General features: G+C 39.1%; 1 protein-coding gene across 5 annotated transcripts in view; it reads left to right on the forward strand.

Annotated features, from left to right (window-relative positions):
* The window catches only part of plxna3 (plexin A3), a 314,725-nt gene that overhangs the window by 244,459 nt on the left and 43,792 nt on the right, over positions 1-26,474 (forward strand). For all 5 annotated transcript variants that reach the window (XM_039773770.1, XM_039773774.1, XM_039773773.1 and 2 more), the window contains exons 13-18: positions 6,860-7,008; positions 7,201-7,321; positions 11,729-11,865; positions 11,991-12,161; positions 15,511-15,604; positions 15,776-16,015. In XM_039773770.1, coding sequence (XP_039629704.1) covers positions 6,860-7,008; positions 7,201-7,321; positions 11,729-11,865; positions 11,991-12,161; positions 15,511-15,604; positions 15,776-16,015 — 912 coding nt within the window. The remainder of the gene's footprint in view (positions 1-6,859; positions 7,009-7,200; positions 7,322-11,728; positions 11,866-11,990; positions 12,162-15,510; positions 15,605-15,775; positions 16,016-26,474) is intronic.

Raw genomic sequence — 26,474 nt, forward strand, 5'->3', positions numbered from 1 at the left:
TGATGGCTTACTGCCTTGTCTCACATGACGTTGTAAAAGCAATACTTGTCCTTTATTTCCGGCCCTGGGCGTGGTTAAATGTGTTTCTCGCAGTATGTATAACGCTGCTCGCGTTGTGAATGGGGTGCTGACCACACACTAAGGAGAAGCCGTCGGATCATCTGCTGTCTTTCAGCTGCTGGCGAACTGCCTATTCTGCTTGTCTCACTACCCGATCATTTCAAAGCCAGTACAGCAGCTGTCCTTTTTGCCACTTCGTGTCTCTGCCGCTCGCGTTGTGAAGAGGGAGGGTGGCTGAACACACCCAAGGAGAAGCGATTGGATCATCTGCTGGCTTTCCACTGCTGGCGAGTTTTGCTTGTCGCTTGTCGTTGTTTTAAGAGCTGTTAGCAAGTTAACGTGTCTCTCGCGAGACTTCAAATTGTCTTCTGAGAAGATCACGTCTCATCTCCCTAGTCTGCCTCCCCAAGATTTTTTTTTTATAAAAAAAAAGTGCAATTTAAATTGATATGTCTCATCAGATAAATCACTTAAGATATATTTGCCATCAAGTAAGGCAGCATAAACAACAAACAGAAAAGGCAGATGCAAATAACAAGTATAATATTTAAAACAAATGATTTATTATGAATAAGAACAACTGATAAAATCTAATTATGTAATATATATTGGACAATCTGTAGATTTTATTTGCCATATATTGTTGATTGCTTACACACCTAACTATTTATTAGATATGTTTGATTTTGAATCCTGCCCCCAAACAGAAGCAGCATCAGCTGTTTGCTCCACTTTATTGCATTGTTCTGCATAGCAGCTGAATGTTACTAATTTTCTATATGATTTGACTGTGCTTGTCTTCAATTGGAATTATTTTGTGTTTAACAACGGCTTCTATCGCCATCATAAAGGACTTGCAATTAAAATTGCTTTAGCCCATTCTCTGCAAATCTGGAATCTTCTACATTTGAAAACTCTTGTGTGTTAACAAAACAAAATCACTTTTATACTGTATATCAAATGGTGTAGGTACAATGATGATATATTCATGGTTTGGGACAGAGATCCTGTGTTGTTGCTACCTTTTTATCAATATTGACGTGATTGTGTTTCGTATTTATCTTTGCCCTGGATTATGGTCAATCTAATGCATCACTTTTAGACATTTCTATCTTACAAAGCAATTACTCATTTCAATTTACTGTGTTTTGCAAAACCACAAACAGAAACACACTAACTCATGCCTCTAGTTTTTCATCCCAGACAGCTAATAGGCAATTTACCTATATTACAATTCCTCCGCCTAAAGCGGGTTTGTTCTACATATGAGAACATTTTATCTCTTGTGGTAGATTTGAAGTCTCATTTTCATGATAGCTATTCTTCAGAATGCATTAATAATGCATTTATACATGCTTTACACATTGGCAAAAACTTACTAACACCCAACAAAAAACCTCACAATAGGATTCTTCTCATTTGGGTAATAAGAATAGGTGAAACTGCTAATGGCATATTCTCAGTCTTATTCCCACTTTTAATACATTTCCATTAATTACGTATTTGTGTGAGATCTTATTTCCAGTCATTTATGTGCCATAATATTTACCACCATATCTAATTCTAATTTGTTCTTTAAAGTTGGACATTATCTGTGTCTGCATGTCCGTTCTGTTCTTGTTGTCCTAATGTACTTGAGGGTGATTCTGCTGACACTGCAATCAGTAACATTGTACAGTATTAGTTTCAGTACTAAACTGTTGATTTACGGAGCAAATTCTTTTATTTTGGTTTCGTATTGCAGAACATGAAAGTAATATTAGATGCTGATTTAAAATTGTCAGTTTTAGAAATATTGAAACCTCTCCCCAAAGTGGAGACTTTAGTAAGCACTTGTTTCCCAGAGAATCATTTTGGATTTAAACACTTGACACCTGTAATTTACAAGGACCGATAAGACCAATGATTTGAGTTGACCACTGTTTTTCAATTCTGTCAGGCTGTTCACCAACACAATTTGTTTTTTTCATCCTATTTCTCGTTTCAGTATTCTAACCTTCTTCATGCATAATTTTTCCAGATTTTCTGTTGTGGCCTGTAGGTGGTGTAATAGCACCCTAACCCCAGAAACAACTACACACACAGAGAGTCCTGAGTTCAAACAAAAGTGTTTTTATTTACAAAAATGTGTACCTTCTACAGGTTTCCTTCCCACTGTGTCATAGCGGCTCCCACACAACACAGTACAGCCTGATAGTACTGTCAGTCACTTCCTTTGTGCCTTCCATTTTCCTCCACTTCTCCCAGCCAAGTGATGTCCATCTCTGACTCTCTGGGCCAATTGGAAGGCTCCCTTATTAATACCTGATCCGGGAGCACTTCTGGTGTTCAACCCATAGGATGTACTTCTAGGTCAAGCAGGACCACCCTCGTACTTGTGCAGTCAATATCTAGCAGCTCCTCCTGGTGGCCCCCACATAACCTGACAGGACAGCCCTATGAGACTACAGTTCTCATGTTACCTTTCAGGCATCCATACTGAGGCTCACCATATGGGATGCTGCCACCCAGTTTACAAGGGAGGGTGTTGTCTCTTTCCAGTCTCCAAAGCCCATCCCTGTTGTCCCTCAGTTGCTAATGGGATGCCAGCACTGACATAGCGGCCGCTGTTGTGTCCTTCTGTATCCATGTTTTGGCATGGAAGGGTAATATCATAGCTCCCTCTCAGACTTTTCTTTATAATGGCCTTGTGGTCAGGCAATGAAGCAGGGTCCATCCTGGCCAGGATTCCGATCCGTCCATCACACCATTCAATGAAAACTGTTTAATATGTACGCTACATTTATAAATTTGTTTGGTATATTTATATTTTCAGTATCATCAATACTCATTTATTTATGCTTTTTATTATATGGTTGCTGTCCATGTCTTGCCTATTACCATATATGTATCAATATATTGATTAATATTGTACCTTGCATTATTTAGTTGTCTGTTGTGCACATTTTCTTTATTATATCAATGATTTGAGCCCTGATGAAGCACTTTGTTTTTAAATGTGTTGGCTGGTTTAAGAACAGACAATGACCAAGCTCTTCTAATCAGTTACTATATGTTACTGAAAAATCCATACTGCTGTACTGGATTTCACAGTTTTATGAGTCCACAGGATTTTTTGTGCATTATTACACAATACTGTCACGTCATTTGATTTGTCACCAGTTCACTGCTCAGCTCAAAGGCAGGTTTGAGAGAAGACTTTAGTTTTGTTTTTATAATTGATTCATAATTACACTTACTGTTTTTAAGGGTTTATCACCCTTTTTACTTCTCTTTTGCCATATTTTGCCTATGAATGTTTACACTTCTGTGCATATTTCATGATTATTTTTTGTCATTTGTGTTTGTTAATAGTAAATTGCATATGTTGAACGTCACTTGTCTTTATCTCTTTCCTATTTGTCTGCATCGTCATTCATGGATAGCAGTGGTGAATTTATTATTATTGGACATTTACATTGTCAGTAGCGTTAGGGAGCCCTAATTTTTCATTATTGTTTTTTTTCTTAGTTATGTAGAATGAGTACATCACTCAAAATAACCCTATAACAAAGAATTTACATTTGTAAAATTTATCAGTCCAATGGTACTCCCTAGTCTGCAGCAAAGTCAACCTACAAAAGACCTAAGGTTATCGTGCAGTATAGTTACTGTATAATTTGGAGGAAGCGCTATACTTTTCATTTTTTTGTTGGCATAGGCTTCGAAATCTCTGTGTACATTTTGTGTTTGCCTTTTTTCTGACATGGTCCAAGCAATTTCTCCAAATTTTACTGTGCAGCACCACTTTTGTGGACATTATTCTTTTAACTCTTATTCAGAAAGCTCCTTAGTGATCCAGGTCCCTGGCATCATTCAATACCTCTCAGGCATCAAAGGATACATGTTACTGATCTCTTGCCGAGCTGAAAATTAGAGTCTAAAAAGACAACAAAAACATTGTTTTTTTTTTTTTCCTTTTCTATTATAGTCCCAAATTCCTTAGAGTTTTCCTCTTTAGAATTCTTAATGTTCTTCAGACATGGAGGAGTGTTTTTTTTTAGTTTAGTGTGCCACTGTTAATCCACTTGTCTGGATCACAGCATGATTTTTAGGGGATTTCTGGCCATGTAATGTTTTGAATGTGACCTCGGCACAGTGGCTGCTATTAGCACGGCCTTTTCCGTGTTGGCTTTTATTTTCTATTGAATTTTCATTTGCCGTGCTCAGCCTCCTTTTCTCACCAGGGTGGTAGAAATTGTTTTCAGTAACGACTCTCATGTTAAAAAAATAAAATGGGTGTAAAACAATGGTGTCTGAAAGGGTGGGAATTATAGTGTAGAAAGAAATTGCATGTAGTGCAAAATATAATAGAATTCAAAAGAGTGAGCATGAAAGAAATTGCATTGTCAATTGGGCATAAATAGTCTAAACGATGGGTTTTAAAGAATGGCACTTTAGAGTGGCAAGAGTCTATTTTTCAGCAACACCACAGCCATTAGACTTAAAAGAATTAAGCTTTCTGAACTAGTTATTTTGTGGACTTTTTGACCCTAGGAGATGTGGTTCTGCTTAAATGTGTTCATTTAGAAGTCATTTTATTCAGAGTGACCTACAAATCACCAATGCACTGTAAAATTGCTTCAGTATTTCTTCCATGGTTGCACTTGACAATTAAGTAATTAACTGAGAGCTGCATATCAAGTAGGAATAGGAGGGACTGAAGGTAGTTGTATTTAAAGTCTATCATCTTAACTTTTAGACTATTACAGTTGTAGTATTTTATATCCCTAACCTTAACCCTAACACTGAAAATGAAAATCCCAGGCTGAGAACTGTCTTAAAATACAGATAGCAGTCCAATATGGAATGAACAGTGAGAGACAGAGGTAGACACAAGAGAGACTAACATGTTGGTGGAGAGTGCAATCACCTAGCCTTCTGTCAGGTGAGGGGACTGGGTATAAATCCAGAGAGGTATATGTCACTTTTTCCAAAGTTAAATAATTCTAACCCTGAAAATGAATTAATAAATGATAATACTGCATGGGCAAAAGAGAATTGAGAAAGGGACAGAGTAAAAAAGTTCCAATAAGAGACATGATATTCTGGAAAACTGGTGTTTAGAACTATATTGAGTGTTGGACAGGAGTATAAAATAATGCCAAAACTAGGGCAAAGGTTCATCATATGGTGGTTGCAGCAACATGCTGTATCAGTGTATGCTCCCAACCTCTCTCTCTCGCTCTCTCTCTCTAGGGTAAAGACAGCATTTACTGGGCTGTTAGGGTTGTATTGGAATAGTCTGCCATTCAGGTCAGGGTTGGTTCCTACATTATGCCCAGTGCTATCAGGATCTTCACCAAGAGCCATAAGCATAGATAGATATTCCTAATATATGGTTAACAACATCTCTTGACCAGCTAAACAGCTCTGAGGTATCGGCCATTGAATCACAGATTTGGACGAGGGATCATGGAACATTATAAGGCTGACTCCCGCTGAGGATGATCATATGGTTGGTGTAAGAGACAATGCAATTGTGATGGGGGTAGATAGTGATAGCGAGGAATGCAGGCATGGGAGAGAATCGTGCATGTCATCGTGTGGTCAACTGGAAATTGTATTAAAGTGATTCCTTTGCAGAGCAAATGTACAGAGCACATGCTAAGGTTGAAGGATGATGTATCTTCTGACAGTGTAAGCATATGGCATGTACAGAAAGTACTGTGGAGTAAAGAAGTATCTAATATAGAACAGAACTTAAAGAAAAGTAAAGTAGTATTGTGCATTGAGGTAAAGGAAAAGGTATCAATGATAGTGATGAAATGATGAACTATGGTGGCCTAGAGAGATTGGGGGAGTTTGATTAAAGGAGCAAGTCAAGATTATAGTACAGTAGTGGTAATGTATTTGCTTCAGTAAAGAACCTAAAAGCTCACCTTTAAAGTAGGAAATGGAAAAGCACATTAAAGGATGTCAAAATAAATTATACGGTACAAAGTGGGGTGGACGACATAACAAAAAGGACTGATAATTAAAGGAGCAGTGTAATCGATTGATATAAAAGGACACCGACAAAAGAAAAGACCAAGTGTTTCTCATAAAACAACTGATGGTGTTTATGAGACAGTAAAAGGTGGCATGAAATTAGTATTCAGTGCAGCGCTACAGCTCCAGGATATACAACCTTGCAGCCATGCATCACGCCACCAGTCGTCTATCTCATCTTGCACTGCCATGTCTCCACTAGAACAACAATCAACTTGCATTGCTTACTGATGCCACCTAATTGGTTTTGATCCAGAGCCTGATCAAGCTTGACTAGCCTGTGCTTAAGCTCCAGCCTATATAGATTAAACCCCAAGAGAAATTGACCTGCTGACCAATCATTACGTATCACAAGGTGTTCAGAGACTAAACGCTGCATTGCTCAGCACCCGTACCCACTGCACAGAAATTGCTGGCTCCCCTTAAGGTAACTTTCCCAAAGCAACCCTTTTAGTGCATTTATTAATGTTGCTTTTATATGTAATATTGCTTGGCTACTACTCTGAATAATCGGATTGTTATACACGACGAGCACCTTTGCACTCCCATGTCTTTGACACAACCTTTATTTTATATAGCACTTTACAAATAAATTCTAACGAAGGAGAAAAAAGCAATATTTATTTCTGTGAGTAACACTTTGCAAAAAATATTTCACTCTTTTTGCATTCATTTGTTTTTTAGTGTTGTTCTGAATCCCTTTAATGCCCAGCAGTTGGTTTTGCTAAGTACATGATGGTTAATGTTTTTGTTTGTGTTCTCCCGAGAGATTTACCCATTAACCGGTCCAAAAGAAGGTGGCACACGCATTTCAATTTCTGGGGAGAACCTGGGCCTCCAAGTCCGAGAGATCACCCATGTCAGAGTGGCAGGTGTGCGCTGCAATCCCGTCCCTTTGGAGTACATCAGTGCAGAAAAGTAAGTCGGATTTGCAGTCTTTGTCCTAAAGAGGAAGATTGGTGGATGCTTAGTCTGCCTTAGGTTATCCTGAAGACGCAATCTGCTCTTCAGCATCGTTCTTCCCCATTAATTCTTGCTCTCTTGTTATCTTGTTATTCTAAACACTTTTAGAAATTCATCTGCTTTCCCATCTGGCCCTGTCTTTTACAGGATTGTTTGTGACATGGAAGAGTCACTCCTTCCCAATCCTCCTGGAGGCCCTGTGGAGTTGTGTATAGGAGACTGCAGCGCAGAATATCGTACTCAATCACAGCAGAGTTACAGCTTCGTGGTATGTGCCAGCCTGCCTCGGCTTCTCATTTAGTCCGTCTTACTGTATGCACTCTGAAGAGATATCAACTTGTAAAATTTTGCTTTGGGTTCCATCTTTGACTTAAGCCAGTAGAAGTAAGCATTTTGCTAACTGATGTATACATTTGTGCAGTAGTTTTCTACACGTTTTATTGCCTCTTTTTAGAATCTCTACCTTACTCACATCTGTATATCTCGGATTTCTACTCCACTTGAAGCATATATCTGGAAAGCAGACTAAACAGCCAGACATTGTGTTAGCAACTTAACTTTCTTTTTATGTTTCACTGATTTTTTTTCTTTCTTTTTAATTTTCATACTGACCCAGTTTTCCTAAATCTCCTACTAACCCACTTTACAAACACAGCCATTGGAGTAGGGTTGCAAAATCTTTTATTGCACAATTGCCTTAAATATACTATTCTTGTGGCCTTGTTCATTTAGACATTTGGAGTGTGATAGTCAGGTCATGACTGGCCTCCAGCCTAAGCAAGAAAACAGAATTGCACCATTGTATTCAACATTCTTGTTCATCTCTTTCTGTACCATCCTAAATTAAATAAAATGAGCATATGCAATAATGCAAGCTAGATGAAGATGTTTGTCTAGTGGAATTGCTCAAATTTCAGCAAATAGTGAATTTTTTATGTTCATTAGAAATACTTATAAATGCTTTGAAACCATTTCCTACAAGAAGGACTGCCATATGTGATATACTGCTCAACTTGTCTTTATGTCTAGTTATACAAGATTATTGAGCTTTTTTTTTTAACCCTAATTTTTAGCCCTCTAGACACAAAAACACCTTCATGACAAGAACAGGCTACAATGAATAGATGAATAGTGTGGTGTGCAGAACAGATCACGGGCACCAGTCCTCCCACCTGTATTATTTCAGAGTCATGAAAATAATCACTAGCCACTCATATCCTGGCCATAACCTGTTTGAAATTCTCCCATCTGCCAGATATTATAGACTAAACTATGCCAAACTGATAGACAGATGTTCTAATATATTGTTATATAGTATAATAGAGTATAATGTCTTATAGCTAGCCTTGCTTAATGTGGGTACACCCCTCCCTGCACAAATATCTTGCATTATTCTTACATATATCTAAAGAGTAATTCAGTTTTTATTTCAGTATTTCCTTCACTACTTTGCACTTTGTATGCATCCTTTGTCTCATATTTATCTCAGACTAGATGTCCCCCGCAGCTCCACCCGCGTAGTGAAAGAGGACAAACTTGAAAAATCAATAAAAAAAAATAAAAAATTTAATTCTAGCTAAGCGGTAGGTACGTTCCAACGTCAAGCGTTGGCACTGTATTTGATCGTGTTCAGCTCTGACGGGTGTGGCCATGATATCTTTAAGAAATCAGCAGCTGCCCTCTAAAACAAACATAGCTGTGATCTCTCTCTCAAAAACATCAAACGTTACTCTTTAACAATCTGTAGATGATAATGTCTGCTGAACAAACAGGTATCGCTAGCTAAGCGGAAAGAAGGTACGCTTCAACATGTGGCGACAAGTAGACTGACTCGAACAGAGGCTAAAGCGTGTGAGTGAGGAGGGCCCCACCAAGCTCCCTACTCCTGAGGTCCCACATCACCCTCCTCTCGGCCCGCAGCCTCTTTCTCGGGTTCGTGCAAATATATTGGTGCCACAAGCAAACAATGATACGTAGCACGATGAGAGAAGTGGCAAAATCAACCGGAATGTTCAAGCAAATTATAGAAAAAAAACAATCTAAATCCATTAAGTCGTTCTTTCGTGAAATGCGGACAGACAGACATATGTTGGATATATATATTAGCAGCTTATACAGGAACACCGCAACGGCGTCAGAAGGAACACCACAACGCCGTCAGAAGAAAAGACGCACTGTCATTGATCTATAAGCATACTAAATCAACAGGACATACATTAAATTGGGACGATGTACAAGTAAAATTTAAAGCCAATAATAAAAGTGCCAGAGAGCTGGCTGAATCCTGGTTTATCAAATGAGAACGCCATCAACAGACACTTGGACATAAATCCAGCATATACAAACTTAAGAAGAACTTATTCTTAATAAACAAGACTTTACTCCCAACAACCCCACCCCCCCACATGGACCTTGCCACCCATGTAAGGTATTGCTATATATTGCCTTTGACTCTTGTAAGTCTAAGCATTATCCTCTGATGAAGACCCCTGGTAGGGGTTGAAAGCTCAGGAATAAAAACTACTTTATGATACGTGATTCATTTTCTCCCTTTGTGGATCTCCAGCTGCTAATATGCAAACCGTATCACAGACCTTCTCTTCCATATATATATATGTGTATGTCTGTCATGTAACTTGAGTTATTAGACAAACCGGTGTCAAATTCCTTTTTTACTTGGCTAATAAATGTGATTCTGATTCTGATTTTTAGACCATATCTGCAGCAAAAATAATAAGATAAAATGAACTTGTAGTTGTGCGTACCATATTAACCGATGCAAGGGCTTCACCCCCTAATGGGATACCAGGGGTCAAATTACTTCTTTTCACAAAATTTAAAAAAATGTGGATCAGTAATATAGGCATATAGAGTGTCATTTTTTTCTATTTCAAAGTTGATAATCATGAATATGATGATATTTTTGATATTTGATTCTTCTCCTGTGGTCCTAGCCCTCTAAGAGCCACTCCCAAAAGGTTAAAAATGCCAACTTTCAAACATAAACATGTGATGTATCATTTTCAACTATTTCAAGGCCAGTGATTATAAATGTGATGCTATTTTTGATTTCTGATCTATTACTAAGGATCTAGCCCACTATAGACCTCTATCAGAGGGTGACAAATGTCTATTATAATTGAAAATATTCAGATTTAAAACATTTAAATTGAAGCACACGTTTTAATATTTCAAATATTTGACGTAACTTTTCTTGTTTATTGTGTACTTTTACCTCAGGAAATAGATTATTACAATTCTTATGAACATACCCAATTTAGGCGACTTACACTAATTTAGACTTTTATTTATTATCGGGGAAAACTGCATTGTACATTGTATACTTCCAACGTGCCTTGTTTGGGAAAGAAGAGGTTTCCTGAAATGTTAGCAGGTGGACAGCATTATAGATCTCAAATATACCTCTACCATTCTTGTGTTTTTCTTTAAAATAATTTTTAAAAAGGGACAGCAAAGTGATTAGCGCAGCAGGCTTATAGCTCTTGGTGTGGAGTTTGCACATTGCCCCCATGTTTGTATTTTTTTTCTCTTTTTGCCTCCATACTCTAAAAATACATTTTATAGTTTCAATGCTGACTGTAATTGATGAGGTTATTAATGAATGTGCCTTATGATGAACTTATATCTTATCCAGCTCTGGCTCCTGTCTTCTACCGAATGCTGACAAAATGGCCTTCAGAGTCCTATGATTCTGACCGGGTGCCGGGTTTGTAGACACAAGAGAGCAGGTGCTTACTATTGCAGCCATTCTCCTTGGGGTCTTTCAGATAAATGGATAAAACTCTGGCTACTAACACAAAGTCAAAGCATTTACAACATTTTGGTTTCGTGTCTGCTCCCTTAAATATTTTTATACAGTTTTAGTAAATCAACTTATTTTAGGTCTAATATTAATTGAGCATGATAGTGTTATTGCCAGCCTTTTTAGAAAAGATGGAAGTTTAATCTGTTATCAATCAATCTTTATTTTATATAGCACCATTAACAGGATGCAATAACACAAGGCGCTTAAAAGGGCTAACAAGATTACAGTACAATATCAAATTTAACAATTGAACTGTACAGTATTAGAAAAATATCATTTATTTTGTCTTTTTGGAGAGAAACAAATATCACTGTCATGTAATCAGGGTTTTACATTACCCAGCCATCTTTCCTGTCATTTGCACACTTTTGTACTGGATGTCAGATCAACATTCCACATTTTCCCTCAGGAAACCTAGTGTTGCTTTTAAGGATTCATATTTCATGATTTTTTTTCCCTTTCCATCATGTGAAATTGCCAATAATAATAATTTTTTTTTAATTCAGTAATATTAATCTTCTTCAGCGGGAGGTAAATTTAGTGCCTAGTAGCTGCTCTGTATTCCACTCTCCCAGCCACACTGATGGAACTTAGCATATTTTAAATTACAGATGAATTGTTTTCCAATCGAGGAGGCTGCACCGAAGTCCAGATATTTGCAATATAAAATGTAATTGTATTGATGTGGGCTTGTCTAACCTTGCAATAATGAGCCAGGATGAAGCTGCCGACATCTTCCTCCTGGAAGATTAGTTGCCAAGTCTCAACTAAAAATCGAAGATAACCAACTTCAGAATCACATTTGTATTTTCTCTTTAAAGATAGTCTCTTTTCATTTCCTTTCTCCAGACTCCTACCTTCAATAAAGTGTGGCCAGAGAGGGGTCCTGTATCCGGTGGTACTCGTCTGACAATCTTGGGAAAGCAGCTGGATGCCGGCAGCTCTGTGACAGTTTTTGTAGGACAGGATGAATGTCTGTTTATCAGGTTGGTATCCTTTTTGGGGGTCTGTGATTAAATGATTGTTCTCCAATTTATTCTATAATTGTGACAATAAGGAGCCTAGATATATGCCTTTTATGTATAACTCTCTCGTTCCTCCCTTTCATTAGGAGGAGCGTTCGAGACATTGTGTGCTTTACTCCAGCTTCCTCCGCTGGCTCAGGCCCCACTGTTGTCAAGCTGTATATTGATAAAGCTGAGGTGATTAATCCTGAGGTGCGGTATTTCTACACAGAAGACCCCACTGTGCTCAAAATTGAGCCAGAATGGAGCATTTTCAAGTAAGTAGTTACATGGCAAAGCTTGATTGTCTCCTCATTGATGTTGTAAACTGGCAATTAATGTCAGCTGACTTGACTTAGGTGTCTTATGCTGATCTACGTATTTCACAAATGCTGTTCTAGGTGACAGTTTTCAGCAGACTAACCCGTCTTGGTCTCTTTAAGCTAAACATATCTGGCAGCTTATGAAGCTCAAGGCACATTAGGAAAACTACATTTTATAGGTGCTGACTTCCACTCCTAAAGTTAAACGTAAGGTTATGGAGAGCTCACAGTGTAGTTTTACTTTCAGCTTCTACACTGAAGTTTTTTCCAGTTCAAATGTGTGCAACTTATGCAGGAGTGTCAGAACATAAACTAAAACCGACGTAAGGTTAGAGTGAATAACTCACACCCTTAACTTTCCAATGTTTAGGTGATGTAACCAATGACTAAAAAATGATATTATGCTATACATTATACTTGTCTCATCCCTCCCTTTGTTTTGACCCTTGATGATCAGCATCACTTGAGATTTATCTCTGCCTGCTATCTTGATTACTTAATCAGTCAATTAAACTTTATTTCTGCGGCATCTTTCTTGCTGAACACTATTGCAAAGCCATCATTAACAATATTACCTAAATGATGAAAAACCAGAGTATTGATTATCCATCAAGCAGTTCCTGCAAGTGCACTAGAGCCTCACAAAGAAAAAGATGTTTTAAAGGCTGAAGTGGTTTTTGAAAGTAAAGAAAGGGCTAAAAATAATGAACAAGTTTTACAGTGAGTATTGTTTGCTTGTAATTGTCATTTATGGCATGCAATATAGAAGAGATAGGTCAGCTGGGACTTAAATGTTGAGGCAGATAGACATACATGGTGTAATATATGAAAGAATAAAAGGGAGATGGCAAAGAACTGAGGCTCCAGTCAGTACCCAGTTAAATACTCACAAACTAAATTAAAAAATAAAAGTCCAAGTAAGTTTGGGAATGTTTATGGACATTCTTGTCTGGTGATGTCTCTTTTCTAAAGCGTTTTTGTTGAGAATTTTTTGAACTCCATGCTATTTAGAAATGAATGGCTACTTCCGGGTGATTCGTTTTTTTATTAAAAGAAGCAGGACCTTCATGGATGAGTCGGCAGTGACATCAGTGGACTTCATCGTCCAGGTTGTGGACAACGGGAAACAGTCTGTTAGTGACTGCAGATTCCCAGGCACTGGGTCAATGAATCCTTACTTTAACAGTTTCGCCTGGATGCTCGCTGCTCGCATGGATGCAACATTGGACATAATCTCCTAGTGCAATTCTTGGAACACTTATTGGCCTAATCCATCAATATCAGTGCACTGTCCTGCTTTGGCAAGGATCAAGGCTGCCCCATAATTGCATACAGTGGTGTGAAAAACTATTTGCCCCCTTCCTGATTTCTTATTCTTTTGCATGTTTGTCACACAAAATGTTTCTGATCATCAAACACATTTAACCATTAGTCAAATATAACACAAGTAAACACAAAATGCAGTTTTTAAATGATGGTTTTTATTATTTAGGGAGAAAAAACAATCCAAACCTACATGGCCCTGTGTGAAAAAGTAATTGCCCCCTGAACCTAATAACTGGTTGGGCCACCCTTAGCAGCAATAACTGCAATCATGTATTTGCGATAACTTGCAATGAGTCTTTTACAGCGCTCTGGAGGAATTTTGGCCCACTCATCTTTGCAGAATTGTTGTAATTCAGCTTTATTTGAGGGTTTTCTAGCATGAACCGCCTTTTTAAGGTCATGCCATAGCATCTCAATTGGATTCAGGTCAGGCCACTCCAAAGTCTTCATTTTGTTTTTCTTCAGCCATTCAGAGGTGGATTTGCTGGTGTGTTTTAGGTCATTGTCCTGTTACAGCACCCAAGATCGCTTCAGCTTGAGTTGACGAACAGATGGCCGGACATTCTCCTTCAGGATTTTTTGGTAGACAGTAGAATTCATGGTTCCATCTATCACAGCAAGCCTTCCAGATCCTGAAGCAGCAAAACAACCCCAGACCATCACACTACCACCACCATATTTTACTGTTGGTATGATGTTCTTTTTCTGAAATGCTGTGTTCCTTTTACGCCTGATGTAACGGGACATTTGCCTTCCAAAAAGTTCAACTTTTGTCTCATCAGTCCACAAGGTATTTTCCCAAAAGTCTTGGCAATCATTGAGATGTTTCTTAGCAAAATTGAGACGAGCCCTAATGTTCTTTTGCTTAACAGTGGTTTGCGTCTTGGAAATCTGCCATGCAGGCCATTTTTGCCCAGTCTCTTTCTTATGGTGGAGTCGTGAACACTGACTTTAATTGAGGCAAGTGAGGCCTGCAGTTCTTTAGACGTTGTCCTGGGGTCTTTTGTCACCTCTCGGATGAGTCGTCTCTGCGCTCTTGGGGTAATTTTGGTCGGCCGGCCACTCCTGGGAAGGTTCACCACTGTTCCATGTTTTTGCCATTTGTGGATAATGGCTCTCACTGTGGTTCGCTGGAGTCTGAAAGCTTTACCTTTACCAGACTGATAGATCTCAATTACTTCTGTTCTCATTTGTTCCTGAATTTCTTTGGATCTTGGCATGATGTCTAGCTTTTGAGGTGCTTTTGGTCTACTTCTCTGTGTCAGGCAGCTCCTATTTAAGTGATTTCTTGATTGAAACAGGTGTGGCAGTAATCAGGCCTCGGGGTGGCTACGGAAATTGAACTCAGGTGTGATACACCACAGTTAGGTTATTTTTTAACAAGGGGGCAATTACTTTTCACACAGGGCCATGTAGGTTTGGATTTTTTCTCCCTAAATAATAAAAGCCATCATTTAAAAACTGCATTTTGTGTTTACTTGTGTTATATTTGACTAATGGTTAAATGTGTTTGATGGTCAGAAACATTTTGTGTGACAAACATGCAAAAGAATAAGAAATCAGGAAGGGGGCAAATAGTTTTTCACACTACTGTAAATGATAGATGCTATTTGTCTAGACTCTGACTGCCTATGCGTTCATATCACTTTTGGTTTTCAATTTGCGCAATCACATTTATTTGAATTCTAGTCTTTATTAGGTATGATGCAGTTCATACCCCTTTCCAGATGTCTAATTAGACAGTGGTGGGGAATAGGTTGCTGACCAGGCATACAACCTTCACACCTATTGGTCAGAAAAATCTGACTGACACATAAGCCACCCAGTCAGTTTTTGCCCATTGAGTAAAGGGGGTTGGTGGGGGTATTATAATCACAATGTACTGAAGATTGCTTTGCTGCTTACTTTCTCTAACTTTTTTTTTAGCAAAATAAGGATGAAGTGTTAATAATGGGACACGCTTTGTCATCTCTTTCAGCGGCAGCACCCCAATGGTTGTGATCGGTACAAACCTACTCACTATCCAAGAACCAAGAGTGAGGGCCAAATATGGAGGCTTTGAGACCATAAACGTGAGGAACCTAAACTTCCCTTCCTTCTCCCTTATATGTTTTATCTGTTGTCTTATGATCCCATGGCTGTCTAGTGTATTGTTATTGCACAGCTGATAAAACATAATGCTTTATTTATTGTAAAAACACTCTTTGGAGCTGCTAACAGCAGTATTATATTTGTCTCTACAGGAGTGCCATGTTGTCAATGACTCTGTGATGACTTGCAGTGCCCCTGGAATTTTGTACACAAAGAGACTGCCTCCAGAATTGGGTCAGCGACCAGATGAGTTTGGCTTCATTTTTGACAATGTTCAGCCATTGCTTTCTCTCAATGGGACCCCTTTTCTTTATTACCCAAACCCCTATATTGAGCCTTTTGGGAATGCTGGGATCCTGGAGGTGAAGCCTGGTTCTCCTATCATCCTTAAGGTATGATCAATATCTCTGCCTTTGTATTCAATGAAACAGAATAACAGGGTATGCTTTAGATTTGAGGTTGGTTGACTTACCTGAACAATCTTCTGGTGCTACAACAGTTCAGGAGACTATATGATTTATATGTCACTCTGTGACAGCTGATAGAACTGTGTAAGTTTATATTAGGCCAGAATCTGAGGCAATGTAACCTACCTTTCCCATGTGATGCTTTCTTAGCTTTAACACTAGAATTACCAGAGCCTACGAAAAAACTCGTAATTCCGTCCCACCTTAAACTGCTTCTTAAATCCCTTCACACCTCTCCGCCAGCGCCCTTTGTCTTCTAAATGTGCTGATAAAGAGAAGCCGGCTATTCCATCCCCCCACCAATTTAGAACGTGCACGAACTTCTCTCAGCTCATGCCTTGATTGAGTATCTGGGAGTGAAGTGGAGTTTTAGAGTGAAATAATAGATCGTTGTTTGGAACACACGCATTTCATGTCTGTTCCGTTTCTACAGTAATCTGTGTCAACACATTGTTAAAACAGAAACTTTTTTTATATTCTAGTAGTAGATGACAAAATGTAGGCATAAACTATATAATGTATGAAGCCTGAAGTCCAAATAGCAAAGAAACATTTTCACAAGAATAACACAATTGCACTTTTATTCAAACATATAACTGCAGAAAGAAAAAGCCGCCTTAACATGCGACATTGACACCACTTTACTATAACTGACTCTGTGGTTCAATAGATACAGCCCCCGCTTGAGAATCAAGGGGTCACGGGTTCGATCCTGTGCCCCTCCCTTTTGAGAAGTAAACTGTTCTTAGTCTTACTGTTTTAGAATAAAACATACATTTGATTTCAGTCTGTAACAGCCGGTGCAATTTATGATCTTTGTAAAGGTTAGCTTTTTTTTTTTATTCACTTTTCACTCTCAGTCGCGTTCAGAATCAATCCATACAACCCCATCTGACACGGCTGTTTTCACTAAAGGCGCTATAGCTCTGCAGTGTACCACGATGCATACTAACGCCCCGGTTCTGACACACAAGCGCTGGCGAAGCTGCCTTCTTCGTATCTCACCGTCACTTGCTTTTCTTTTTATTCAGTTTTATTGAGTGTTCCTGCCAGTCCCGCATGTTGCTGTATGCTTTTTCTTTTGCACCCAGGACATGCAGAAGAAAGAATGGTAAAGACCAACCGGCGCTATATGCAATCATCAGACACTCCCCATCTGCCCGTGTCGTTCAAACACAGGAACATATATTGGTGTAAAAGTATAACAAAAGTGCACTTTTATTCAAGTGCACTTTTTCCATCGCCTTTTCCTGTAAGAAGCAGTGTACACACTTCTCTCTATGCTGTGGTTTCTATTACACACCTGAAAGAAAGACAATATATGTGAAAATATCCAGCATACAGCAACATGCGGGGACTGGCAGGAACACTCAATAAAACTGAATAAAAAGAAAATCAAGTGACGGTGAGATACGAAGAAGACAGCTTCGCCAGCGTCTGTGTGTCAGAACCGGCGGGGGCGTTAGTATGCATCGTGGTACAGCACAGAGCTATAGCGCGTCTGTATTCTGTTTCTTTTGCACTCCAGGGCACGCAGAGGAGAGAAGAGCAGTAAGTTCGGCGCTATATGCAATCATCAGACACTCCCCATCTGCCCGTTGTTTTGTTATACTTTTCAATACTTTTATACTGCTCAAACGGGCATGCTCAAAAAATACACGTGTAATGCCACGAAAAGTGCACGCAGACACTTCATTTCGCAAACAAAACAAGTGCACTTTTATTCAAAACTACCTGTATAACCGAAGAAAAAAGAAAGCAAGATACAGTAGGCGATTGATCGACATCTTGCATGGTGCAATGCTAAGAAGTGAAGATTTTCATTCCGTGCTATATAAAATCATCACATTCAAATATTAACAGTTCCCACACACCCAAGGACCGTCCTTCCTACATTTACGACACGTGTACTTGTTGCCGTGTACACACCTCTCTGTGCTATGGTTTCTATTACACTGAATGAGCACCTGACACTGTACTTTCTTCCCTGGGGGAAGGTCCGCATCAGAGAATTTCCAGTTCCTGCATAAATTCACACCCGATCTGACGCTGTTCGTTTTCAAATAATATTGCATTAGTGCGATTATATTTTCACATATATTGTCTTTCTTTCAGGTGTGTAATAGAAACCACAGCATAGAGAGAAGTGTGTACACTGCTTCTTACAGGAAAAGGCGATGGAAAAAGTGCACTTGAATAAAAGTGCACTTTTGTTATACTTTTACACCAATATATGTTCCTGTGTTTGAGCGACACGGGCAGATGGGGAGTGTCTGATGATTGCATATAGCGCCGAAGTTGGTCTTTACCATTCTTTCTTCTGCATGTCCTGGGTGCAAAAGAAAAAGCATACAGCAACATGCGGGGACTGGCAGGAACACTCAATAAAACTGAATAAAAGAAAAGCAAGTGACGGTGAGATACGAAGAAGGCAGCAGCCAGCGTTTGTGTGTCAGAACCGGGGGGGGGGCGTTAGTATGCATCGTGGTACACTGCAGAGCTATAGCGCGTCTTTAGTGAAAACAGCCGTGTCAGATGGGGTTGTATGGATTGATTCTGAACGCGACTGAGAGAGTGAAAAGTGAATAAAAAAAAAAGCTAACCTTTACAAAGATCATAAATTGCACCGGCTGTTACAGACTGAAATCAAATGTATGTTTTATTCTAAAACAGTAAGACTAAGAACAGTTTACTTCTCAAAAGGGAGGCGCAGGATCGAACCCGTGACCTTGATTCCAAGCGGGGCTGTATCTATTGAACCACAGAGTCAGTTATAGTAAACTGGTGTCAATGTCGCATGTTAAGGCTGCGTTTTCTTTCTGCAGTTATATGTTTGAATAAAAGTGCAATTGTGTTATTCTTGTGAAAATGTTTCTTTGCTATTTGGACTTCAGGCTTCATACATTATATAGTTTATGCCTACATTTTGTCATCTACTACTAGAATATAAAAAAAGTTTCTGTTTTAACAATGTGTTGACACAGATTACTGTAGAAACGGAACAGACATGAAATGCGTGTGTTCCAAACAACGATCTATTATTTCACTCTAAAACTCCACTTCACTCCCAGATACTCAATCAAGGCATGAGCTGAGAGAAGTTCGTGCACGTTCTAAATTGGTGGGGGGATGGAATAGCCGGCTTCTCTTTATCAGCACATTTAGAGAACAAAGGACGCTGGTGGAGAGGTGTGAAGGGATTTAAGAAGCAGTTTAAGGTGGGACGGAATTACGAGTTTTTTCGTAGGCTCTGGTAATTCTAGTGTTAATAGTGTCCAAAAGTGCAGTGCAGCGATGAATCAATAAATAAGTAATTCATAAGCATCCAGTGAGCGTTGTGGAAGATAGAAGCAACAATTCTAAAATCCAAATAAAATGGTCATTCAAACCCTGATTAAATTATTCCGGCATCGAGATATTCCTCAGCCAGCCCAACACGTATTTCACTCCGAGTCTCCCCAGCTCACCCCAGTGGTCCTCCCAACTGGTCTATCCTGCCTCGACTGGCATCCTCCAGGATGTGCCACAGCCAGACAGACCTTCATCATCTCACACAAGAGCGAGGTGCTACCTGGATCCCTGGGAGATTTGTTTCATGTTCCCACTCCTACACTGCTCAGTGGGGACACAACTCAGAACACCAATCACTTCTTTCCACTCAAGGGGTCCTGCTGTTTCTGGTTTCCTCATGACTGTTCACTGTCCTTTGGACTATCTTCTCTTGTCTCTTTCCGTTGTTCCCTCACAATTTTGCCTTGCAGGCTCCCTTTATAGCATCGATTGGGTTTAGGTGGTGTCAGCACCTGCTTCAAGATGTTAATGAAACACTTGACTGATCCGCTTGCATTTGCACCAAAAGCGCGATCAGCTAAGCACCCCAATGATCCTTGAAGCAGTGCGCGCACATTCATACGTGTATCGGCACCTGCCTACAGCATATATGCTGTGGAACTCCCGATTATTTTTTTAAAATGCACAGCATCATGAACATCTCTCATCACACTATCAAGTTAAGTATTAAACAGTATTGTGGATTATTCCTCCAGAACTGATTTGTTAAAATCGTTGAATAAGAAACGTTACAATGGGTTTGACTGTTTTTGTCAAAAATGTAGATAAAGCACCACTTTTAAGAAGAAAATAACCAGTCTACCCAGTAAAGAAGTTGGACCTTTGAAAAATTCATGTTTATCTGCGTCTAGATGGTCACCCTTCCCTGGTGTCTTCTTTCTGTTTCTTTGCTAAGTCAGCAGGATTGTTGAATTCAGTCATTTTTCTCTTGATGTCTACGAATCTCTTGTTCAGCACTGGCACAAAACTAATTATACAAATAAGTACTAATGGCAAGTTGGATAACGAGAGGCGAATACATTGTAAGATGATTTTTATTTTTTTTTAATTTACTCTAAGTGTAGTGTTTATCAGGGCAAATTACGGGATCACACAAAATTGCATGTTTCTTTAGCAGGCATGTGAGAAATAGAGATGTAATGGATGGCAGCTTCAAATCCTCTTTACTATTATTTAACCTCAGATGGGTATGCGCTTCATGGAGATGAGCAGAGAGCTGATCTTAGCATATGGCAGCATGTCTATTATCACAGATACATCCATGGATGTAAATGATCCTTCTGTGTTGCATATTGCATTTGTTTTGCAAGAACTATCAATTATGGGAGAGAATGTCAGGTATGCTGACCTACTCTGTGAATTGCTCTTCAAGGGCAGAGTGCAGGCTGAAATGTTTAATGCATCTGAAGTGGATTTTAATAAAGTGGTTGAGTTTGTCTTAGACAGTGCTGGCTACCTATGTGATTCAGCCTTTTACTTGCATTCTTAATGGCTTCTTCTCAAACGTAATATATGTAGGGTGCAGTGCACAAATAGCGGCCTTGACACATAATAAATTGAATTTGAAATCAACTAAAAAACTAAAATAATGTATCAGTGATCGGCATGTGAAAGTAATACAGTGTCGTGGCCAATAACAGCAATGCTAGCTGCTGCGTGGGCAGCCAGAACTCTTCTTTAGCTCCGCAGTTTCAGTAACATGTGTATCAGGTCCATGGAGATGAGCACACTGTGTCAAGGATTTGTCACAGGTCCTCTGGATGTAACGGATGAACTTTCTTGGGTAGAGCGCTATCACTAACATGGATGCCTTTTGTTGGGGATAGCAAGATGAAGTGGGGAGATTAGGCAACGCTGTTTGAAATTCTTCATAATAGTACCAGTCCTATAGATAATTATGATCCATGTTTTCTGGACTAGAGAAGTCTTTCTTTACTTCAGGCAGGTAAGACATTTGTGTATCCTGACTCTGACAAGGATATGAGAGTGAGGGTTAGAAGATGAGCAAGCACAAATACCAATAATAAACCTAATTTCCAAGAGCAGCTTTCCACAAGAGAGAAGTCTGCAAACTCAGTGGGAGTGAAAGAAATAGAATATTACTATCAAGTGTGAATTCACTTCCTTTATCAAACATTTGATAAAAATATTTAAGTAATGCTATGACCATTACCTTGTATTTAATTGATTAAAAAGTCTTTGTTGTGACTGGTATGAATCAAAAAACAAAGAGATTGTGAATGGTTGGGACACCCAAAGGTGATCCCACATAATTGGAAAAAAGGTTGGTACAAATAAACAAATAAATGCAACAATTAGTTTGACTGTCCCAAAATGGTGTTGGAGCTGTTTTTCAGGCAGGGCATGTTGAAGAAGCAGGTCCATCAATCTTTCATTCTGCAGAGGGAGCAAGAGGAGAGGTATTAAGAGGCAACGCCACCTTCTGACTTGGAGTAGAATTACTATTTCACAAGCCCTGAAGTTATCCACTAAGCACACATGTGTGAGACTAGACAGAGACAACCATTGTAGTAAATGATTAGATAAAGACTCAGAAGGTGAAGCACTGGAGTTCAAATGCCCAGACTTGCATCACATGCCCTTTCATTCTTTTACTGGATTTCAGGCATACAGAAGCTACAAAAACAAAAATGTCTGCAAGTTTCTCAGAGAATTAAGCCTGCACCTGAGATCCTAGTATTGCATCCCATTTTTCAAAGGGCTATCTGTGCACTTGTCTTCTGATGCACAAGGCCTTCCTGGTGTTTGCATGGACACAAATTCATCTCATAAACTGTTATTCAGACTCATGTGGCATCATAATGTAACTTTGTCATTGAGTAGGCTAGGCTTTTAAACCACACACTTTTCTGTTTACTAAAGTGGCTTTTAAAGGCACCTTGTCCAGGATTTGTTCCTTCATTATTCCCAAAGCTTCGTAGATAAGCTCCACTCCTTGTAGGCCTAAACTGATAATAGATGGATAGATGTAAAGTGAATCTTAGTGCAAATGAGTTGGCATTTCAGCTAGGATTTCAGTGCTTTTTTGATTTATCAACTCTTAAGTGGCTGGAATACTAGAATACAAACTGCAAGGTTTCCATTTCAATCCTTGTGTCTGACTTATTTTGTAATCCTCAAAAAATCACTTAACCACTCTGTGTTTCGACAATACAAATACAGTATATGTAAACAGTCATATTGTAGGGCTTTCAGTATGAGAAATCGCTGTAGAAGAAAAATATGTTATAATGTATTTTGCAAGTCTTAAACTCAAGTGTGTGCATCATGTACATTATGGCATCCTTGAACTTTAACCAGAAAACTTCTCCCTAAAAGTTGAAGTCCATGTCATGGCATTCTCTCTAGAATACTTTATTCTTTTTCCCCTATGATGCACTGATGCCCTTAAATCCTCTCAATAAAGGAAGTCTTTCAGGGCCCAGACGCAGTCAAATGATGGACCTTTCACGTCCTCTGTTTTTTTCAGGACCCTATTCAGAAAAGCTGACAGAAATCACAAGCAGAAAATACCTCAAGAGTTGAAGATGGTGCTGGTTAATGGCTAATGCTCTGTGCTTTGCAAAGAGATGAGCAAGAGATTTAAAAAAATTAAAAATAAAACACTAATCCTGAGAGCAGCATCTGAAGCAGTTTCAGCTTTAAGGGGATTATTATCACGGCATGAATTGGTATTAAACAGATGCGCTTGAAGTTGCCTCAGGGCTTCGGAAATGAGAGCTATATATTCCTTATTATTTATCCGTTGTCTCCTTAAACATCTTTGCGTCAATATAAACAGAATTAATGGGTTCTGCCTGGTGGATGGAAGTGCCTGGCCAAATTAATGCCAATGTGAGAGCCTTGGTGTTCTACCTAAAGGCACTGTCTTTGATAAACACCCCACTTCTCCTGCTATCCTTCAGATATTACTGCTTGCTTTCCTGGTATTCAGCAGTAGGTGAAAAGATTCTATGCTTTCAAAGTGACGCCGTAGGCTAAAGCTGTTCTTTGCAAATTTTATGTGGCTTTGATGAACTTTCATTAGAATTTTATTAAGAGTAAATCGAACAACAAGACTTGGCCCATGCTGGGCATGGTTGGGTTTGTTTCATTTGGTCAATGCTCTCACCTCCTAAGTCAGTGGCACGCAATGTGAACCATGGTCTTGCCAGCCATATAGAGTAGAAAACAAGCCTCTTAAGTCAAAGTAGAATTATATTTTAACTCCATTACATAAGCAGCCCCCGGGAGGAGTGTCCACTACAAGTTATAACTCAATTCTTTCAACAACCACTCTTTGAAACATATCGCACCAGGGAAGACACTCATTTTCTGCTGACCCATTGAAGTAGATGAGAATCCAGTCACACTGACATACTGTATGTGTCCATTGCCATTAAACTAAAAGCAGCACACTTCTTTTTTTTTTTATTCACAAACACTTTTCTGTCAAGTTGACATTCCAGAGAACTAATTCCTCTCTCCCAGTCGAACGCTTTAATCTGCTGCATACGTGTGTTAAGAGACTGCCATCTGACCTGAGGTATTCTCACCTTGCCATGTTTGGTATTAAATCCCATCAAGCAGCACGGACCTTGGAGAGCCTTTGTTCGTCTGAGCTTTGGGCTGGTGGAATTCTGTCGAAGCAGCTGTGTTTGTTGCAATGTATTCACTCTGCCGACTCTGGCATTTCCTCATAATGACATATGCAGTATTGTGCAGGCTGAAGCGCGTGATCTACATCTGCTCAGTAAATGAAGCAAACTCGCATTCTATGCAAGGTGGAGCGTATCTGTTTTGTCTTTTCCACCCAGGCATCAAGTCAAAGCTGTAATGTGATTAGTCAGAATGTTTTATGGATAATAACTAGGCAAAGGCCATCATGGATATAGAGTGACCAAAACACTTTCATGTTCTAGTAATATGGTCAAAGAAAAGAACCAAATAATAAATGAAACACATCAACAAAACCCTGAAATCTGAACTGCTGTGTCCTGAAAGGATTTTAAAATTCTGTTGCCTTGGCATTTGCTAAAGGTCAGGTTTTTTGAAGAATAAATACATAAATAAATAACAACAAGAACTAGAGAATCCAGCTTTCATTGTCAGCACATTCCCCTTTGACACCACAGGCCTCTATTGGTACTGTTTGGCACATGCTTAGTACAGGCCTGCAGGGCCTTCAAGAACTGTTTCCCAAGCCAATCACGTCTGCTGTGCTCCTAATCGCTCAATAATAAGTGGAATTTCCGTAATAATTGGCTGAGATGGTGGTCTCAGGGAGAGGGACCTGTGGGTGATCTCATCATCTGAGCAACTCTGCATGTGTCTCCAAAGCATGGCAGTTTTCTGCATCATGGATGACGGTGGAGGACAGACAAAGAAATCCACAAAGCTGCATAATTTATCTGCTAGTCTTTATTCCCATTGTCTCCCTTCGGGGCAAAAGAAACAAAAAGAACATGCAAAAGGCAACAAAGGTCAATGGGTTCATCTAATTATAAATGATCTGCGATAATGGTCCATTTTTTTGTGCCTTGACCACTACACATGATTTTAAACAGAGCAGATATTACACATATTTCATTAGGATCTGTAATGGAAAAGGCAAAGACTTGTGACCGTCTTTGTCAAGAAAAGTGCATGAAAGTGTTTTAATGTGGTGGAGGTAAAAAAATAAAATATGAAAAAAAAAAAAAATCAGTACAATAGTGTATCAGATGCACACAATTCTCATTTTGATCTTCCTGCAAAATATTTTGACTAACCTGATTTGACAGAAGTCCTCCTATCAGATACTTTTAAACACCCACCTTTCCTCCATTCTTGTTGCATTAGGATCATCGTGCATTGCTCCCTTTGGAACTGCCAAGAACTGACTGTGTTGTCCCTTCTTGTATCTAGAAGGTCTCCTGGTCCTCCCCATTTTGATGCTAGATATCTTTTTAGATGGTACTAGTGCCAAGTAAGTGAGTGGTAGAGAAAACGTTTGGGTCGTTCCAATCTTCAACAGCTCACTTCCTCCTTGATTTGGACTTTCCACTGGGTTAGCTTTACCTTCTTCATAGTTCTTCCACCTGATCAGTAAAAGACTTTCAACAATTGTAAACTGGGTATTGAGGTCTTCATTTCTTGAATCTGAGGTCTCCTTTACTTGCTTAGTGATAGACAGTGAAATCAGCAAAATTGGAAACATTTGCAGCCAGTCTCTTCTTGCAGCTTCAAAGTAGTTTGACTTTTCTTGTTAATTCTTCCTTTCACCCTGGGTGAAGGTCAAACCATAATTCTTCATAGACTTTCACTTTCATTATACCTCTTAAAAAGAAGAGTCCATCCTTGTTGTCCATTAAGCAAATGTGACCAGCCTTTATTTGCCCGAGCAAGAAATGTCAGACACATAAAGCTACCTGTACAGCGACTTCCAATAACTTAAGAAGAAGGAGTTAAGTGGTGGCTGAATCTCAAAACCAATAAACATATGCAGTGTGGGCTGTCTGTACATAGCAGGACAATAATGAACAGAAATTAGAAACAGGATTCAGAACACGTAAAAGGACCACAGTTTGGCAACAGGGGTTTAAGTGAAGGAATCAATAGACGTAGTATATTACAGCCCCAGGGACCTGAATTTGATTCCTGGCATGGACACTGTCCCAGCTGAGTCTTCACATTTTTCAATTGTCCTTGTAGATTTTTCTCTAGCTATTCAATTTATGTCCCACATCCCAGAGTTATGAAGGATAGGTTAATTAGTAATGTTACAAACGTGTGAGGGTTTGTGCGCTTTACAATGCACTGGCATCCTCTCTGGGGATGATGTCTATAGTCTCTTATCTCTCATAATGTTGAAATGAAAAACATGAAAAGGAACAGGCTTTTCAGTATACAGTGAACTATACAAAGTCTTCTAGCAATATTATTTTTATACTTGTCCTTGTTTTGTTAAGTTTTACAGAAAGTTAGAGTTATCCTTACAGAGCACGATGTAGGTGGGGACCAACTCTAAATAGTGCAGCAGTCCCATACAAGG

This window comes from Polypterus senegalus, chromosome 13 (genome assembly GCF_016835505.1).
Source record: "Polypterus senegalus isolate Bchr_013 chromosome 13, ASM1683550v1, whole genome shotgun sequence".
Lineage (NCBI taxonomy): Eukaryota > Metazoa > Chordata > Cladistia > Polypteriformes > Polypteridae > Polypterus > Polypterus senegalus.